At 40.5% G+C, this 20,462-nt stretch overlaps 1 protein-coding gene across 3 annotated transcripts in view; it reads left to right on the forward strand.

Moving 5' to 3' along the window:
- Chm (CHM Rab escort protein) overlaps positions 1 to 20,462 on the forward strand; it is a 167,026-nt gene that overhangs the window by 25,889 nt on the left and 120,675 nt on the right. For all 3 annotated transcript variants that reach the window (XM_027433011.2, XM_027433010.2, XM_035449785.1), the window contains one exon: positions 4,718 to 4,784. In XM_027433011.2, coding sequence (XP_027288812.1) covers positions 4,718 to 4,784 — 67 coding nt within the window. The remainder of the gene's footprint in view (positions 1 to 4,717; positions 4,785 to 20,462) is intronic.

Here is a 20,462-nt window from a genome sequence, read left to right on the forward strand (position 1 = left end):
TTGTGTCTTTGAAGTTGAGATGTATTTGTTCTATACAGCAGAAGGATGGATTCTGTCTTCGTATCCATTCTGTTAGCCTGTATCTTTTTATGGGCAGGTTAAGCCCATTGACATTGAGGAATATTAATGTCCATTGATTGTTGGTTCTTGTTTGTTTTGGATTTATTGTTGGTGGTTTCATTGTATGTGGATTTTACTCTCTTTTTTTTCATGGTTGGTAAAGTGGGATTTTCTATTGACTGTTTTTGTGAGTGTAGTTGTCTTCATTGGGTTGGAGTGTTCCTTCTAGAGCTATTTGTAGGGCTTGATTTGTGGATATGTATTGTTTAAATCTGGTTTTGTCATGGACGTAATATCTTGTTTTCTCCATCTATGGTGATTGAAAGCTTTTCTGGATACAGTAGTCTGGGTTGGCCTCCATGTTCTCTTAGTGCTTGTAGGACATCTATCCAGGACTTTGGTTTTCAAAGTTTCCATTGAGAAGTTGGGTGTAATTCTGATAGGTCTGCCTTCAGATGTTACTTGGCCTTTTTTTCTTTACTGCTCTTAATGTTTTCTCTTTATTCTGTAAGTTTTGTGTTTTGATTATTAGGTGGCGGGGGGACTTTTTTGTTGTCCGTCTATTTGGTGTTCTGTAAGCTTCTTGTAGTTTCATTGGCATATCCTTCTGTAGATTGAGGAAGTTTTCTTCTATGATTTTGTTGAATATGTTTTCTGTATCTTTGATCTGTATTTCTTCACTTTCTTCTATACCTATTATTCTTGGGTTTGGCCTTTTCATGGTGTTCTGTTTTTCCTGGATATTTTGTGTTAGGGATTTGTTGGACTTGAGATTTTCTTTGGTTGATGACTGTATATCCTCTAGTGAGTCTTCAGCAACTGAGATTCTCTCTTCTATCTCTTGTATTCTATTGGTTATACTCACATCCTTAGTTCCTGATCATTTATCCAGCCTTTCTATTTCCAGCATCACCTCATTCTGTGTTTTTTTTATTGTTTCTACTTCAGCTTTCATGACTTGAACTGTTTCATTTGTCTCCTTCACTTGTTTGGTTGTTTTTTCTTGGCTTTCTTTAGATTCTTTAAGAGAATTATTCATTTATTTCTTTTTGTTTTTTTCTTCTATTTCTTTAAGAGATTTTCTCGTTTCTTCTTTTAAGAGACTACATCATCTTCATAAAGTAGTTTTTAAAGTCCACCTCTTCCTCTGTGTTGTGCCTTTTCAGATCTTGCTGGTGTGGAGTCCCTAGATTCTGGTGGTGTCATATTGTTCTTTCTGTTGTTGAGTGTGTTCTTATTCTGTCTTCTTCCTATGTCTTCTTCCAGTGGGAGTAGATAGGGTCTCTCTTGTCACCAGGTGATGTATGTGGGCTAACACTTCAGTGTCTCCAGTTCTGGATGGTCTTGCCTCTCCAGTTATTCTCCTTGCTTAACATAGGTCTCAGCACAGGTCAGGGTGGAAGGGGAACCAAGATTGTGGTGTTTCCATTACTCAGGAAGTTCCTCCCTGTTTGGACGGGTCCACTCTATGCCTGGTGCAGGCCCAGAGAGATCTAAGGGGTGATGGTGGGATTCGGGTGGGAGCAGAGGGGACACTTCTCAGCAGAAGTCAGGGTTGGGGGGGCAATCAAGAATGAGGTTTCTGGACTCAGGGAAATCCTCCCTGTCTGGGCTGTTCCACTCTATGCCAGGTACAGGCCCAGAGAGATTCAAGGCGTGATGGTGGGAGTTGAGCGGGAGCAGAGGGGACTCTCACCTCAGCAGAGGTCAGGGCAGAGGGGGAACCAAGAGTGAGTTGAAGTATTTTTAAAAGTGAATTCACACTGAAACACTCAAATCATTTGCAAACTCCTTTTTCCTCAAAGAATGACATCCAGACTCCCTAATTTCGCTCCAACAACTCATTTGCAAAAAATGATTTTATTCCAGTAAATATATTTGATATAATAGCTGCCCTTTTAACTTTTTTCTTTGCTGTGTCCTTTACTCAGAAATCATTTATTGAGTGGGTGGAACAAAAAATGTAACCTTGGCCACAAAGAAATTACTAACTGAATTCATAGCTTGTTATTTTAATAATTCTAAGCATGAAGATAATGGACCCTTGGCATTTGACATTGGAACAGCCTGCCTATTGATTTCACAAACTTGTGGTGATATCTGGATGGAAGTATTAAGGAAAATTGCAAATAATAGTTATTTGGGTTTTATGTAGTTTGAACTCAGATCACATTTCACATTGAAAACCATTTTTGGCTTTGCATTGTCAGCAGAGACTTGACTTTCTGGCTGTTGATTTCAGGCATAGAAATTACCACACACATATCTTCCAACCCAAAGGAATAGCTAATTTGGGTAAAATAGAGGAGAGTGATGTTGTCTGCAATTGGTGTTGGCATTTGTGCAAAGACATATGTTTGGTGTGGTATTGAATGAAATGTTGGTGCTTCTAAACTATCTTCAAGGATGCTAAGAATTCTCTTCCAGGTTGTATTTATGTATTTAGGAATATTTATGAATATATATATATATATATATATATATATATCATATCAATTAAGCAAAAATGAGGACACTAATTTAAAAGAGTGCAATGAAGGGGTATATGGAAAGCTTTGGAAGGAGGAAACAGAAGGGGGAAATTATCCAATTACTATAATCTCAAGAAGTAAATGATTAAAAAAGTATTCTTAGCACAGATAGTCTTCTATTAACTAGAGAATCTTCTGAAGTAGGTGATGAAAATTGCCATTGACAGAAGGAAAAAAGAGGTACACAAAGTGTGACTTGTCTAAATTTGAATAGCTAGGGAACCAGTGAAACAAAGATTCAAGTCCAGGTCTCAATGGTTAAGACTTCCTCATTTTATTAAGTTACCTATATTCCCTTTAAATCCGGTTCTCCACAAGTGGATTACTTCTCTTACAAAATTCCTTTGTAATTGACTTGTTTCCTCACTTAGATAGTATTGTCCATGATGATGACAAATAGATGGGATAATATGTGTTTACATGCTACAAAGCATAAAACTCTACATGTGCCAGTTTTTAATTTTTTTATTTTTATTTTTCTTATATGTGCCATTTTAATGTTACCATTTTATAGAAAACTTTTTAACATAACATTTTTATTTTGTAATATTTCTTGGCTTATCAACTTTTAAAAGCATATTGATTACATTTCTTTAGCAAGGAAAGTTATTTAGGTATAGCAAAAAGTTCAGATCATCATAGTACACATTAGAATAATAGTTTTAACTGAAAAACATAGTATGTGTAGTCATTTGAAATTCCCATTTCTCTCTAGTCTTTCTTCTCCGCTTATATCCAAATATAAAACTTTATGGTGGCTTGGTTCCAGTAATTGATATTTAATGGTATATTCTGTATATTTGGACACAACTTCTGTTTTTGAACCAGACATTATATACCCACAAAGTGTTCAATACTGGAAAAATAGTTCTTCATGAAGGCGGTTGGCTCCTGTGTTTAATGTGGTTTTTAGCTGAAGACTGATTATGTCAATTGTTTCCATGTGTATTACTTTAAAACACCTTTTTAATTGTGTGTGTGTGTGTGTGTGTGTGTGTGTGTGTGTGTGTGTGTGTGTGTGTGTGTGTGTGTTTTGTGTGTGTGTGTTTGCTGGGCATATGGAGGAAGGTCTGAGGATAGCTCGTGGAATTGATTTTCTTATTCCACAGTGTGGGCTCTGGAGGTCAAACTCAGGTTCTTGGCAGTAGGCAACTTTACTCACTGAGCCACCACCCCCTTTTAACCTTTCCCTTATTTTGTAATTCTTGATTCTTAGCGAGTACTTTAAATGGTCATCAAAGAATGCAAAATGACAGGCTTTTTCATGGCGATAGTGGTGCTCATTGCAGAGGATTGTACTGAACTTTCAATATGCTTTATCTGTATGACTGATAATATAGGAACTAATGACCTCTAGTGAAATGGTAGGTCTTACGATAAAAATTGTGGAAGAGTCTTGAACTTATAACATAAGGCATATTAGTAATGTAGTAGAAATCTTGGTTTTTATTATAACATAATTGAGCTTGTTAATTAAAATTTGTATTCATATTGTTAGTAATTTATATTTCCTTTTATGATAGTAAGCTTTGGTATGACTACATTTGATTCTAAAGTAATAATATTTTCGTTCCAATGTGCTGTAGTGACCAATAAGCAAGGTAGTTAACTAACATAATTTTTAACATAAAAAATGTATTCCATTCTTACTTAGAGGCTTTGTGGCTTTGGAATTAGATCTGAGTTGAAATTTCAACTCTGGAGCTTTTGGTTAGCAGTAAATTTACATCCTTGAGCAGCAGTTTCTTTGTTGTCTTGCAGGTGCAGATTCTTATCTCAGTGCCTTTGGGAGGATCAGATAAGCTTGTGTGGTAACCTGGTTCCTAAGTAACGAAGGCCTATTTTTTTAAAAACAGTTGTCCATTTATGATAATTTACAGAAGGAATTGAGGATTTATCTTCTTAAAACATATATCTTCTACCTAAAACAACCCAGTATTAGTTTTATATGTTTAAGAAACATCTCTCCTTAATATGAGCTTTATATTTTTAGAAAATTATGAATTTTTCTTTAGTGAAAATACTTTTAGTTAAAATATTTTATGCAGCAATAGTATGAATTGAACATTTTCTATGAAATACATATATACCTACATTCTAAATGATATAGGTATGTGTTTTTATAGGTTTGCCTGAATCCATCATTGCGGCTGCATGTTCAAGGAGTGGCCAGAGGGTTCTGCATGTTGATTCGTAAGTTTTAACCCTGGTAGCATTTAACACACATATATGTCTATATATTTATGGATGTGCCTGTATATATGTATCATGTGAAATTTCTTAACATAGAAAAAGCACTGGAATTATTTCCGTTTTTTAACCAATAGTATGTAAAACACATAAAATACAGGATCTCCTACTATATAGTCTTTGAAATAGGGTTAGTTGTTGTTTAAGATTAAACCAAATGCATCTTTTAAAATTTTTTTCTCAGATGTGAGATAGAAAAAGTTATAAGCCGGGCGTTGGTGGTGCATGCATTTGATCCTAGCACTCAGGAGGCAGAGGCAGGCAGATCTCTGTGAGTTTGAAGCCAGCTTGGTTTACAGAGCGCGTTCCAGGACAGGCTCTAAAGCTACACAGAGAAACCCTGTCTTGAAAAAAAAACAATAAAATAAAATAAAATAAAATAAAATAAAACAGGCTTGAAAACCCCACATGTACTTTTATTTTTATATAAACGTGTGTGTCTGTGAGAATATACCACATTTATTGTATGTTAGACTTCATGTTTTATTACTAAAATTTAGGTAGTAGATTTGAATTTATGGTTTTATTAAAGGATATCAAAATTCAAACTTATAAAAGTCTTATAAAGAAAAATGTCTAGAATAGATGCATTAATAAAAGAAGTAAAGGGAAAACTACTTGATGCCTAACTTAAATCTTAATTCTCATGTCTCTTTAAAGCAGATCTTCAGTGTGCTACCTAAATGACTACTCATTTTGACTCAGAAGAGAAAGAATAAGTGGACTTTCTGTTTTCTCATAGATATTAACTATGGTATTTTCCAGAGTGCTAGGAAACAAAGTAGCACTAGGTCTGTAAATAGTGTATCGTGTTTCCCCATTTGTTCATATGGTAAAATGTAACATTCAGTATACTTAACATTTCATAAATTTATTTCATTTTAGGTAATCACATGAACTAATATGATTTATCTTTGCATATGTATGTATGTATGTATGTCTTTACACCTTATTCTTATTCACCATTTCCTTCCCCTGCCCTACTAATGCTTTTCTTACTGATCCCCTCTCATCAGTGACCCCTTTCTGTTTTCATGTCACATGTATTTACAACTATTTTCTTTACCTTCTCCTCGTCAGATCATTTCCTTTCCTCTTATGGTTTCCTTTTTTAGTTTTGTGACAATCTGTTTATCTCTCCCTCCAGTGTGTGCAGGTTAGTTTTTCTCAACTTGACACACATGAGCGTTATCTAGAAAGAAGGAACAGCAATTGAGAAAATGCCCATATCAGATTATTGTGTGTAGGCAATTCTTCTAGGCATTTTCTTAATTGACAGTTGAAGTGGTGGCAGGTGGCACACACCTGGGCAGGGGGTCCTGAGTTTTATAATAAGGAGGCTGGATAGGGCACGGGGAGCAAGCCAGTAAGCAGCATTCCTACATGGTCTCTGCTTCAGCTCCTGCCTCCAGGTTCCTTCCCTGACTTCCCTTCATGATGGACAGTACACTAAGATTATAGAAAGTAAATAAAGCAAATTTGCCTTGTCTATTTTAGATTGTTTTTGCTTTCCTGTGAAATTTTGTTATATATATATATATATATATATATATATGTAAAAAGTATATATATGTAAAAAGTATATATATGTAAAAAGTATATATATATATATACACACACTTCAGAATGTAACAGACTTTCATGTGAAATGTGTTGAACTTTTGTATCACTTTCAGTGATATAGCTAATTTTACAATATGAATTTTGCCATTCCATGTGCATGGGAAGTCTTCTCTTCAGTTTTGTTTTTCTTTTAAAAATGTGTATTTATGAAGGCAACAATAGGATATCCAAGAGAAATCCTAGTGAGGGCCCAGTATCAATAGTGTGGTAGAAGCCAGAGTCTTCAGACTAGACCAGTGACTTACTGCAATGAACAAGTAAAGATGTATGGACTAAAGTGTATACTGTGTGACTCTCTGGGCCACACTATAGCTTCCATGCTGAGATTTTTTTTTTTATTTTGTTGTTGTTGTTTTGGTTTTACATTTAAATCTTTTTTTAGGGAGGGTGCATGAGCAGAGGGCTGAAGTGAGGGCACAGGGAGATGAGTGGGTTCAGGATGCATGATGTGAACTCCACAAAGATTCAATAGAAAGTGAAAAGAACCGTGTATTTATTTTTAATTCTTTGAGACAGGGTCTCATAGCACACCACTTCTGATTCTCCTCACTGTGCTCCCTGAGGGATGGAGTTAGCAGACATAAGCCATCTGACACCCGGCTTTGAATTTTAGTTTTCAGTGTTGATCATTGTGGTGATCTTTTATCTCTTTTTAAAAGTTGTATTCCTAAGGATTTTATTCCTTTTGTGGAGCTATTTCAAGTGAATTTTTTTGCTCCTAAGTTTTTCCTCTACAAGTCTGTTATTGTTATATTGTAAGGGTGATGGCTTTCATATGTAGATTTTATATTCTATTTTACTATAAGTGTTCATTAGCTCTGAGGGTTTTCGCTGAAGTCTATTAGTCTTTTAAAGGTAGGATCATATTGTTATGAAGTAGGAATAATTTGGCATTTTTCTATTTTGCGAACAGTTCATTTCATTCTCTTACTGAAATCTACATTGACAAGAGTGGAGAAAAGATGGACCATTTTCTCGTTCCAGGTTTTAGAGTAAATGACATTTTTCCACTTAGCATAATGCTGGCTCCAGGTCTCTTTTATGTTGAGATATGTTTCCTGTAGTTACAGTTTTCTGAAAGCTTTCCTCATGAAGTTTGTCAAACCTCTATTCTCAGTGCACTGGCAACTCTCATGTGCTTTCTGGCCTTAAGTCTGTTTTACATGTTGCATTTATTGATTTATCTGTGTTGATCTGGGTTTGCATCCCTGGGATGAAAACAAGTTGGTCATTGTATAATAGTTTTAAATTTTGGTTTACATGTATTTTATTGAGATTTCTAAACATGTTAGTTCATTAGTGAAATTAGACTTTAGTTTTCTTATTAACTTTATAAAAGAAATTTGATACTATTCCCTCTTTCTATTTCATCCAACTTTGTTGAGTATTAATGTTACTTCTTTATATTAGGGTTCTCTAAAGGAACAGAAAGGATAAAATGAATATTATATATATATATATATATATATATATATATATATATATATATATATTAAAAGGGGTTGACTAGATTGGCTTATAGGATATGGTCCATGTCAGTTAGCAATGTCTGCCTCATTCTAAAGGCATAGAATCTGGCAGTGGTTTAGTCCACGAGTCTGGATGTTTTAGCAGTTTCATTCTGTAACTGGAGACCTAGAGGATTCCTGGAGCACTCAGGTGTTCAGTCCGCATTGGAATCCCCAAAATATTATTGGTTGTAAAATCAGTCAAGGAATGTCACACTGACAGAATGAATCAATTTGCCAGCTTGAGTGACAGCAAATGGGCAAAAAGAAAAATTTCCTTATGTCTTTTGATTTAGGCTGCTATCAAATGGTTCCACCTAGGTTTAGGATGGGTTGCCCTGCTTCAAATAATCTCCCACAGGAATGCCCAGCACCCTGTGGTTTAGTTAATTCCAGATGCAATCAAATTGACAATCAAGATTAATGTTCACACTCTTTCTTATAAAATTGTTAGAATCTGGTAGTGAATTCACCCATCTAGTCTTGGGTTTTTCTTTCTGGGAAGGCTGTTGTTATGCCTCTTTTCCTTTGTTCATGGCTTATTATAGGCTGTCTTCAAGTTGTTTGGCAGGTCATCAGTATTAGACTTCATTTCTTCTAAAGTTACCAGTTTTGGGGGATGTATATTTTCAAAATATTTGCTCAGTGATGTAGATTTCATTGGAATTTCTCCTCATTTTTAATTTTATTAGTGTCTTTTCTCTTTTGGTTTAGTTTGGCTGGAGGTTTGTCAGTGTTGTTCAGCTTTTTAAAGAACTGCTTTATTGTGTTGGTTTTTTTGTCCATTAATATCTGCCATGATATTTTCATTCATTGTTAAGATATTTAAGTTCCTCCCTGATTTTTATTTTTAATAACCCGTTTATTCAAGAGTGTGCTTGTCTTAGTCTATATGCAATTTTGTAGGTTCTGTGGTTTCTCTTGTTGCTGACTTCTAGTCTTATTCTGTTAGCTAATGAGATACAACAAATTCTTTCAGTGCTTTTGTGTTTCTTTCATTTGTCTTTGTATCCTGAATTTGTTTACTTTTAGAGAAAGCTATGAAAAAGATGGAACTTGTGTTGTTTATTGGCTGGAATATTCTGTAGCCATCTGTAAAATCTATTTGAACCATTTTGTAATTTTCCTTTTAAGTTTTTTGTTGATGTTTACTATGGATATTTTTGTAAAATGAGCACATACCCAGTATTATTTCAGGACCTATGTGACTATTTTTGCTCATTAGTGTTTATTGAATGAAATCAAGAATTCCAGTGTTCTGTGTGTATATATTTAAAATTAATATGTCTTCCTGATGAATGATATTTTTTTATCTGTTTTTTTTTTTTTTTTTTTTTTTTTTGGTTTTTCGAGACAGGGTTTCTCTGTGTAGCTTTGGAGCCTATCCTGGCACTCACTCTGGAGACCAGGCTGGCCTCGAACTCACAGAGATCTGTCTGCCTCTGCCTCCCGAGTGCTGTGATTAAAGGCGTGGGCCACCAACGCCCAGCTCTGAATGATATTGTTTTAAAAAAAAACAATTTTTAAATACAATTTTTAAGGAACGATACTACATTGTAATTTTAAGAATACAATGTAGTATCCTTCCTTAAAATCTGAATACTTTTTGCTTAAAGACTACCTTATGAGGAAGCAGAATAGCAGTACCAGCTTGTTTTTGGCTTCCATTTGCTTTATTCATGGATTTCTAGCCTTTATCTTTATATCTCTTTATAAGTAAGTTACATCTTGGAGATAACAAATAGTTGGATCTTGTATTTTAATCTGTTCCGCTGGTGAATTGAGAATATTTCTATTTGAGATTATTTTTAACTTTTAATTACATAAATGTTATTGTTTTGTACATTGGGAAAATGGATGTCCTCCTAACATTTTTTCTATTTATTTATTTACTTGTGTGTATTTATGTATATTTGTATGTGCTGTAATGTGCACATGGAGGTTAGATGATTACCCCTGGAAGCTAGTTTTTCTCCTTCTACCATAGGGGTTCTGGGATTGAATTCAGGTCATAAAGCTTGGCACCAAGCACCTTTGTTAGCCAAGCCATCATACCAGTTTTTCCTTTCTTCTTTATTGACTTTGAAACAGGGCCTTAATAAGTTACCTAGTCTGTCCTTGGACTCACTATAGTCCCGTCTGGTCTTCAACTCATGGTTATCCTCCTGCAGTACTACTCCTACCATTGATCAGTATTTGCATGCTCCTGTAAGTGTTATTGTTTGTTTTTGTCATTGGCTGTGTTGTTTATTCTCCTTTGAGTACTAGGGATTTTATGATTTATTATTTTTTTGCTTTTTATTTTATGATTTATTATGTTACACATAATAGGTTCCTTACTAATTCTCATTTGTGGTTGTATTCCTCAGACTGTCTTTCTTTGTCCTTGTGAATAATATTCCTTTAAGTATTTTTTTATGAGGCTGGCTTTGTTGTCATGCATTGGTTGTACTTGTCTTGAAATGTCCTTATTTTCCCTCAATTTTAAAAGACAGCTTGGGGACTATAAAGAAGGATTAGTGGTTAACAGAGCATGTCCGGACTAGTCTTGCAGAGGATCCAAATTCATGTAACTCACAGCCACTTGTAACTCCATCTTCAGGGGATCTGAGGGCCCTTTTCTGTCATCTGCAAGTACCTGTTCTCATGTGCACATACCCCATCCCCAAGCACACATAATTAAAATATAAAATAAATGTTTAAAAGATTACTGGGCTGTTGATATTAATCTTTGTGGTGGCTGTTTATTTTCAAGGTTTTAAAATGTTTTCATTCTTTATGTCCATTTAGAATTGCTAGTGAGAGGTCTATATATTTGCTGCTGTAGGTGATTAAACATTTTTCTCTTCCAGCTTTTAATATTGTGTCTTTGTTTTTTTCTTTTGACAATTTGATTGTGGTTTATCTTGGAGAGGTTATTCTCTGGTCACGTCTATTTGATATTCTAAATACCTCCTGTGTTTGGATGTCCTATTTCTTTTGTAGATTGAGGGAATTTTCTGCTGTGGTTTTACTGAATCCTTGATGCATTTAGTGTTTATGTCATCTCCTTCTATTTTATGGATTCTTAGTATCTTGAGTGTGTCTGGAGTTATTATGCCTTTTGGTCATAATCATTTGCTTTTTTTTCTAGGTGTTGACCTTGTTTTCTATCTCTGATACTTTCCCCTCTCTGTATTTGTGAATGGTGATTTCTACTGGTTTTTTTTTTGTTATTTGATGGATTATCTGATTTCTAACATATATGGGTTTTATTTTTAGAATCTCAGTTTCCTCATAGAAACAGCTGAACTGAACAAGGGGGAGCTCTTGGCCCCCAAACTGATCACTGGGAAACCAGCATGGAACTGATCCAGACCCCATGAATGTGGGTGTCAGTGAGGAGGCCTCGGAAATCTATGGGGCCTCTTGTAGTAGATCAGTACTTATCCCTAGCATAGGAATGGACTTTGGGAGCCCATTCCACATAGAGGGATACTCCCTCAGCCAAGACACATGGGGGAGGGTCTAGACCCTATCCTAAAGGATATGACAAACTCTTCAGACCCCCATGGAAGGCATCACTCTCCCTGGGGAGCAGAAATGGTATTGGATAGGTAGGGTGTTAGTGGGAGGGGGCATGGGAGGAGGGAAGGCAGAGGGAACTGGGATTGTCATGTAAAACAATCTTATTTCTAATTTAAATAAAATAAAAATTTTAAAAAAGAAAATAAAATCTCAGTTTCCATGCTGAAAATTTTCTTCTATGATTTTGAATTTCTTTACTATGTTGCTGTTGTTTTAATCCCCTTATTATTTTTTATCTAGGTCTTGGATTGATTTGCTTAATTGTCTTAAAATTTTGTGTAAAATTTAAAAGCAATATCAATGAAAACAGATAGAAATAATAAAATGAGATAAAAAATACAACAAATCTGTCGGTATTTCTTCCAGTTTGGATAAGTAGTTTTCCGGTTCCTTTTGGTCATCAGTTAGCCATGTCTACAGGTTGGGGGAGGGCTGTTAGTCTAATTAATTCAATCAGACTAGGTCAGAATATTTTCTCTTGCTGAGTAAAGTTAACTGGGTTGGAATCTTTTGGGAGCTTCCTGGTGAGTATGAGATGATCCTTTTAATATCTTACTCACCTACCTGCTTCATTCTGGTAGTATTTGGTACCAAAGAAGTAATTATCACCTGGAATAGAACAAAAAAATAACAATCAAGACTAGAGAATGCGTGAGTGTTGGGATAGAATCCATCCAAGTAGATTAAGAAGCAGCAGCTAGAAGTTCAGCTGGAAAGCTTGATGGTATGGATGTTTATTAATCTGATAAATTGATTCAATATTTCTTCATTCCACACAAGAGAAAGCTTAAAGCATAGGAGCATTCATGGATTGTTTTTCTGATATGACTCAGGTTTAACTTTTTCCCTCATATAATACTTCAGTATTGTAAGACTTTATAGTCATATTCCATTTACTTTCTCTGCCTTCCTCTCTCTTTTTTTCTCTCTGTGTTAGTCTTTGTCTCTGTCTGTCTGCCATCTTTCTCTCCATCTCTGTTTTTTTCAGTGCTTGATGAGTATGCCAGGGGAATGCTCTCCCGGTTGATGAGTATGCCAGGGGAATGCTCTCCCGGTTGATGAGTATGCCAGGGGAATGCTCTCCCGGTTGATGAGTATGACAGGGGAATGCTCTCCCGGTTGATGAGTATGCCAGGGAAATGCTCTCCCGGTTTTTGAGTATACCAGGGAAATGCTCTCCCGGTTGATGAGTATACCAGGGAAATGCTCTCCCGGTTTTTGAGTATACCAGGGAAATGCTCTCCCGGTTTTTGAGTATACCAGGGAAATGCTCTCCCGGTTTTTGAGTATACCAGGGAAATGCTCTCCCGGTTTTTGAGTATACCAGGGAAATACTCTCCCGGTTTTTGAGTATACCAGGGAAATGCTCTCCCGGTTTTTGAGTGAGTATACCAGGGAAATGCTCTCCCGGTTTTTGAGTATACCAGGGAAATGCTCTCCCGGTTTTTGAGTATACCAGGGGAATGCTCTCCCGGTTGATGAGTATACCAGGTGAATGCTCTCCCGGCTTTTGAGTATACCAAGGAAATGCTCTCCCAGCTTTTGAGTATACCAGGGAAATGCTCTCCCGGTTTTTGAGTATACCAGGGAAATGCTCTCCCGGCTTTTGAGTATAGCAGGGAAATGCTCTCCCGGTTTTTGAGTATAGCAGGGAAATGCTCTCCCGGTTTTTGAGTATACCAGGGAAATGCTCTCCCGGTTTTTGAGTATACCAGGGAAATGCTCTCCCGGTTGATGAGTATACCAGGGGAATGCTCTCCCGGCTTTTGTGTATACCAGGGAAATGCTCTCCCGGCTTTTGAGTATACCAGGGAAATGCTCTCCCTGCTTTTGAGTATACCAGGGAAATGCTCTCCCGGCTTTTGAGTATACCAGGGAAATGCTCTCCCGGTTTTTGAGTATACCAGGGAAATGCTCTCCCGGCTTTTGAGTATACCAGGGAAATGCTCTCCCGGCTTTTGAGTATACCAGGGAAATGCTCTCCCCCAGGGAAATGCTCTTTTTGAGTATACCAGGGAAATGCTCTCCCGGTTGATGAGTATACCAGGGGAATGCTCTCCCGGTTTTTGAGTATACCAGGGAAATGCTCTCCCGGTTGATGAGTATACCAGGGGAATGCTCCCCCGGTTGATGAGTATACCAGGGGAATGCTCTCCCGGTTCTTGAGTATACCAGGGGAATGCTCTCCCGGTTGATGAGTATACCAGGGGAATGCTCTCCCGGTTGATGAGTATACCAGGGGAATGCTCTCCCGGTTGATGAGTATACCAGGGAAATGCTCTCCCGGTTGATGAGTATACCAGGGATATGCTCTCCCGGTTGATGAGTATACCAGGGATATGCTCTCCCGGTTGATGAGTATACCAGGGAAATGCTCTCCCGGTTGATGAGTATACCAGGGAAATGCTCTCCCGGTTGATGAGTATACCAGGGGAATGCTCTCCCGGTTGATGAGTATACCAGGGGAATGCTCTCCCGGTTGATGAGTATACCAGGGGAATGCTCTCCCGGTTGATGAGTATACCAGGGGAATGCTCTCCCGGTTGATGAGTATACCAGGGGAATGCTCTCCCGGTTGATGAGTATACCAGGGGAATGCTCTCCCGGTTTTTGAGTATACCAGGGAAATGCTCTCCCGGTTTTTGAGTATACCAGGGAAATGCTCTCCCGGTTTTTGAGTATACCAGGGAAATGCTCTCCCGGCTTTTGAGTATACCAGGGAAATGCTCTCCAGGTTTTTGAGTATACCAGGGAAATGCTCTCCCGGTTTTTGAGTATACCAGGGAAATGCTCTCCCGGTTTTTGAGTATACCAGGGAAATGCTCTCCCGGTTTTTGAGTATACCAGGGAAATGCTCTCCCGGTTTTTGAGTATACCAGGGAAATGCTCTCCCGGTTTTTGAGTATACCAGGGAAATGCTCTCCCGGTTTTTGAGTGAGTATACCAGGGAAATGCTCTCCCGGTTTTTGAGTATACCAGGGGAATGCTCTCCCGGTTGATGAGTATACCAGGGAAATGCTCTCCCGGTTGATGAGTATACCAGGGAAATGCTCTCCCGGTTGATGAGTATACCAGGGATATGCTCTCCCGGTTGATGAGTATACCAGGGAAATGCTCTCCCGGTTGATGAGTATACCAGGGAAATGCTCTCCCGGTTGATGAGTATACCAGGGAAATGCTCTCCCGGTTGATGAGTATACCAGGGAAATGCTCTCCCGGTTGATGAGTATACCAGGGATATGCTCTCCCGGTTGATGAGTATACCAGGGGAATGCTCTCCCGGTTGATGAGTATACCAGGGATATGCTCTCCCGGTTGATGAGTATACCAGGGATATGCTCTCCCGGTTGATGAGTATACCAGGGAAATGCTCTCCCGGTTGATGAGTATACAGGGGAAATGCTCTCCCGGTTGATGAGTATACCAGGGAAATGCTCTCCCGGTTGATGAGTATACCAGGGAAATGCTCTCCCGGTTGATGAGTATACCAGGGGAATGCTCTCCCGGTTGATGAGTATACCACGGGAATGCTCTCCCGGTTTTTGAGTATACCAGGGGAATGCTCTCCCGGTTGATTAGTATACCAGGGAAATGCTCTCCCGGTTTTTGAGTATACCAGGGGAATGCTCTCCCGGTTTTTGAGTATACCAGGGGAATGCTCTCCCGGTTTTGAGTATACCAGGGAAATGCTCTCCCGGTTTTTGAGTATACCAGGGAAATGCTCTCCCGGTTTTTGAGTATACCAGGGAAATGCTCTCCCGGTTTTTGAGTATACCAGGGAAATGCTCTCCCGGTTTTTGAGTATACCAGGGAAATGCTCTCCCGGTTTTTGAGTATACCAGGGAAATGCTCTCCCGGTTTTTGAGTATACCAGGGAAATGCTCTCCCGGTTTTTGAGTATACCAGGGAAATGCTCTCCCGGTTTTTGAGTATACCAGGGGAAATGCTCTCCCGGTTTTTGAGTATACCAGGGGAATGCTCTCCCGGTTTTTGAGTATACCAGGGAAATGCTCTCCCGGTTTTTGAGTATACCAGGGAAATGCTCTCCCGGTTTTTGAGTATACCAGGGGAATGCTCTCCCGGTTTTTGAGTATACCAGGGAAATGCTCTCCCGGTTTTTGAGTATACCAGGGAAATGCTCTCCCGGTTTTTGAGTATACCAGGGAAATGCTCTCCCGGCTTTTTGAGTATACCAGGGAAATGCTCTCCCGGTTTTTGAGTGATTATACCAGGGAAATGCTCTCCCGGTTTTTGAGTATACCAGGGGAATGCTCTCCCGGTTGATGAGTATACCAGGGGAATGCTCTCCCGGCTTTTGAGTTACCAGGGAAATGCTGTCCCGGTTGATGAGTATACCAGGGGAATGCTCTCCCGGCTTTTGAGTATACCAGGGAAATGCTGTCCCGGTTGATGAGTATACCAGGGAAATGCTGTCCCGGTTGATGAGTATACCAGGGAAATGCTCTCTCGGTTGATGAGTATACCAGGGAAATGCTCTCCCGGTTGATGAGTATACCAGGGACATGCTCTCCCGGTTGATGAGTATTTCAGGGGAATAATCTCACGGTTGATGAGTATACCAGGGAAATGCTTTCCCGGTTTTTGAGTATACCAGGGGAATAATCTCCCGGTTGATGAGTATACCAGGGAAATGCTCTCCCGGTTATTGAGTATACCAGGGGAATGCTCTCCCGTTTTTGAGTATACCAGGGGAATGCTCTCCCGGTTTTTGAGTATACCAGGGGAATGCTCTCCCGGTTTTTGAGTATACCAGGGGACTGCTCTCCCGGTTTTTGAGTATACCAGGGGAATGCTCTCCCGGTTTTTGAGTATACCAGGGATATGCTCTCCCGGTTGATGAGTATACCAGGGGAATGCTCTCCCGGTTGATGAGTATACCAGGGGAATGCTCTCCCGGTTGATGAGTATACCAGGGGAATGCTCTCCCGGTTGATGAGTATACCAGGGATATGCTCTCCCGGTTGATGAGTATACCAGGGATATGCTCTCCCGGTTGATGAGTATACCAGGGATATGCTCTCCCGGTTGATGAGTATACCAGGGAAATGCTCTCCCGGTTGATGAGTATACCAGGGATATGCTCTCCCGGTTGATGGGTATACCAGGGATATGCTCTCCCGGTTGATGGGTATACCAGGGAAATGCTCTCCCGGTTGATGAGTATACCAGGGAAATGCTCTCCCGGTTGATGAGTATACCAGGGAATGCTCTCCCGGTTTTTGAGTATACCAGGGAAATGCTCTCCCGGTTTTTGAGTATACCAGGGAAATGCTCTCCCGGTTTTTGAGTATACCAGGGAAATGCTCTCCCGGTTTTTGAGTATACCAGGGAAATGCTCTCCCGGTTTTTGAGTATACCAGGGAAATGCTCTCCCGGTTTTTGAGTATACCAGGGAAATGCTCTCCCGGTTTTTGAGTATACCAGGGAAATGCTCTCCCGGTTTTTGAGTATACCAGGGAAATGCTCTCCCGGTTTTTGAGTATACCAGGGAAATGCTCTCCTGGTTTTTGAGTGAGTATACCAGGGAAATGCTCTCCCGGTTTTTGTGTATACCAGGGAAATGCTCTCCCGGTTTTTGAGTATACCAGGGAAATGCTCTCCCGGCTTTTGAGTGAGTATACCAGGGAAATGCTCTCCCGGTTGATGAGTATACCAGGGGAATGCTCTCCCGGTTGATGAGTATACCAGGGAAATGCTCTCCCGGTTGATGAGTATACCAGGGAAATGCTCTCCCGGTTTTTGAGTATACCAGGGAAATGCTCTCCCGGTTTTTGAGTGATTATACCAGGGAAATGCTCTCCCGGTTTTTGAGTATACCAGGGGAATGCTCTCCCGGTTGATGAGTATACCAGGGGAATGCTCTCCCGGCTTTTGAGTTACCAGGGAAATGCTGTCCCGGTTGATGAGTATACCAGGGGAATGCTCTCCCGGCTTTTGAGTATACCAGGGAAATGCTGTCCCGGTTGATGAGTATACCAGGGAAATGCTGTCCCGGTTGATGAGTATACCAGGGAAATGCTCTCTCGGTTGATGAGTATACCAGGGAAATGCTCTCCCGGTTGATGAGTATACCAGGGACATGCTCTCCCGGTTGATGAGTATTTCAGGGGAATAATCTCACGGTTGATGAGTATACCAGGGAAATGCTTTCCCGGTTTTTGAGTATACCAGGGGAATAATCTCCCGGTTGATGAGTATACCAGGGAAATGCTCTCCCGGTTATTGAGTATACCAGGGGAATGCTCTCCCGTTTTTGAGTATACCAGGGGAATGCTCTCCCGGTTTTTGAATATACTAGGGGAATGCTCTCCCGGTTTTTGAGTATACCAGGGGACTGCTCTCCCGGTTTTTGAGTATACCAGGGGAATGCTCTCCCGGTTTTTGAGTATACCAGGGATATGCTCTCCCGGTTGATGAGTATACCAGGGGAATGCTCTCCCGGTTGATGAGTATACCAGGGGAATGCTCTCCCGGTTGATGAGTATACCAGGGAAATGCACTCCTTGTTGATGAGTATACCAGGGAAATGCTCTCCTTGTTGATGAGTATACCAGGGAAATGCTCTCCTTGTTGATGAGTATACCAGGGAAATGCTCTCCTTGTTGATGAGTATACCAGGGAAATGCTCTCCTTGTTGATGAGTATACCAGGGATATGCTCTCCCGGTTGATGGGTATACCAGGGATATGCTCTCCCGGTTGATGGGTATACCAGGGAAATGCTCTCCCGGTTGATGAGTATACCAGGGAAATGCTCTCCCGGTTGATGAGTATACCAGGGGAATGCTCTCCCGGTTTTTGAGTATACCAGGGAAATGCTCTCCCGGTTTTTGAGTATACCAGGGAAATGCTCTCCCGGTTGATGAGTATACCAGGGAAATGCTCTCCCGGTTTTTGAGTATACCAGGGAAATGCTCTCCCGGTTTTTGAGTATACCAGGGAAATGCTCTCCCGGTTTTTGAGTATACCAGGGAAATGCTCTCCCGGTTTTTGAGTATACCAGGGAAATGCTCTCCCGGTTTTTGAGTATACCAGGGAAATGCTCTCCCGGTTTTTGAGTATACCAGGGAAATGCTCTCCTGGTTTTTGAGTGAGTATACCAGGGAAATGCTCTCCCGGTTTTTGTGTATACCAGGGAAATGCTCTCCCGGTTTTTGAGTATACCAGGGAAATGCTCTCCCGGCTTTTGAGTGAGTATACCAGGGAAATGCTCTCCCGGTTGATGAGTATACCAGGGGAATGCTCTCCCGGTTGATGAGTATACCAGGGAAATGCTCTCCCGGTTGATGAGTATACCAGGGAAATGCTCTCCCGGTTTTTGAGTATACCAGGGAAATGCTCTCCCGGTTTTTGAGTGATTATACCAGGGAAATGCTCTCCCGGTTTTTGAGTATACCAGGGGAATGCTCTCCCGGTTGATGAGTATACCAGGGGAATGCTCTCCCGGCTTTTGAGTTACCAGGGAAATGCTGTCCCGGTTGATGAGTATACCAGGGGAATGCTCTCCCGGCTTTTGAGTATACCAGGGAAATGCTGTCCCGGTTGATGAGTATACCAGGGAAATGCTGTCCCGGTTGATGAGTATACCAGGGAAATGCTCTCTCGGTTGATGAGTATACCAGGGAAATGCTCTCCCGGTTGATGAGTATACCAGGGACATGCTCTCCCGGTTGATGAGTATTTCAGGGGAATAACCTCACGGTTGATGAGTATACCAGGGAAATGCTTTCCCGGTTTTTGAGTATACCAGGGGAATAATCTCCCGGTTGATGAGTATACCAGGGAAATGCTCTCCCGGTTATTGAGTATACCAGGGGAATGCTCTCCCGGCTTTTGAGTATACCAGGGGAATGCTCTCCCGGTTTTTGAATATACTAGGCGAATGCTCTCCCGGTTTTTGAGTATACCAGGGGACTGCTCTCCCGGTTTTTGAGTATACCAGGGGAATGCTCTCCCGGTTTTTGAGTATACCAGGGATATGCTCTCCCGGTTGATGAGTATACCAGGGGAATGCTCTCCCGGTTGATGAGTATACCAGGGGAATGCTCTCCCGGTTGATGAGTATACCAGGGAAATGCTCTCCCGGTTGATGAGTATACCAGGGATATGCTCTCCCGGTTGATGAGTATACCAGGGATATGCTCTCCCGGTTGATGAGTATACCAGGGATATGCTCTCCCGGTTGATGAGTATACCAGGGAAATGCTCTCCCGGTTGATGAGTATACCAGGGATATGCTCTCCCGGTTGATGGGTATACCAGGGATATGCTCTCCCGGTTGATGGGTATACCAGGGAAATGCTCTCCCGGTTGATGAGTATACCAGGGAAATGCTCTCCCGGTTGATGAGTATACCAGGGGAATGCTCTCCCGGTTTTTGAGTATACCAGGGAAATGCTCTCCCGGTTTTTGAGTATACCAGGGAAATGCTCTCCCGGTTGATGAGTATACCAGGGAAATGCTCTCCCGGTTTTTGAGTATACCAGGGAAATGCTCTCCCGGTTTTTGAGTATACCAGGGAAATGCTCTCCCGGTTTTTGAGTATACCAGGGAAATGCTCTCCCGGTTTTTGAGTATACCAGGGAAATGCTCTCCCGGTTTTTGAGTATACCAGGGAAATGCTCTCCCGGTTTTTGAGTATACCAGGGAAATGCTCTCCTGGTTTTTGAGTGAGTATACCAGGGAAATGCTCTCCCGGTTTTTGTGTATACCAGGGAAATGCTCTCCCGGTTTTTGAGTATACCAGGGAAATGCTCTCCCGGCTTTTGAGTGAGTATACCAGGGAAATGCTCTCCCGGTTGATGAGTATACCAGGGGAATGCTCTCCCGGTTGATGAGTATACCAGGGAAATGCTCTCCCGGTTGATGAGTATACCAGGGAAATGCTCTCCCGGTTTTTGAGT

The sequence above is a fragment of the Cricetulus griseus genome, chromosome X (genome assembly GCF_003668045.3).
Source record: "Cricetulus griseus strain 17A/GY chromosome X, alternate assembly CriGri-PICRH-1.0, whole genome shotgun sequence".
NCBI classification, from domain to species: Eukaryota; Metazoa; Chordata; class Mammalia; order Rodentia; family Cricetidae; genus Cricetulus; species Cricetulus griseus.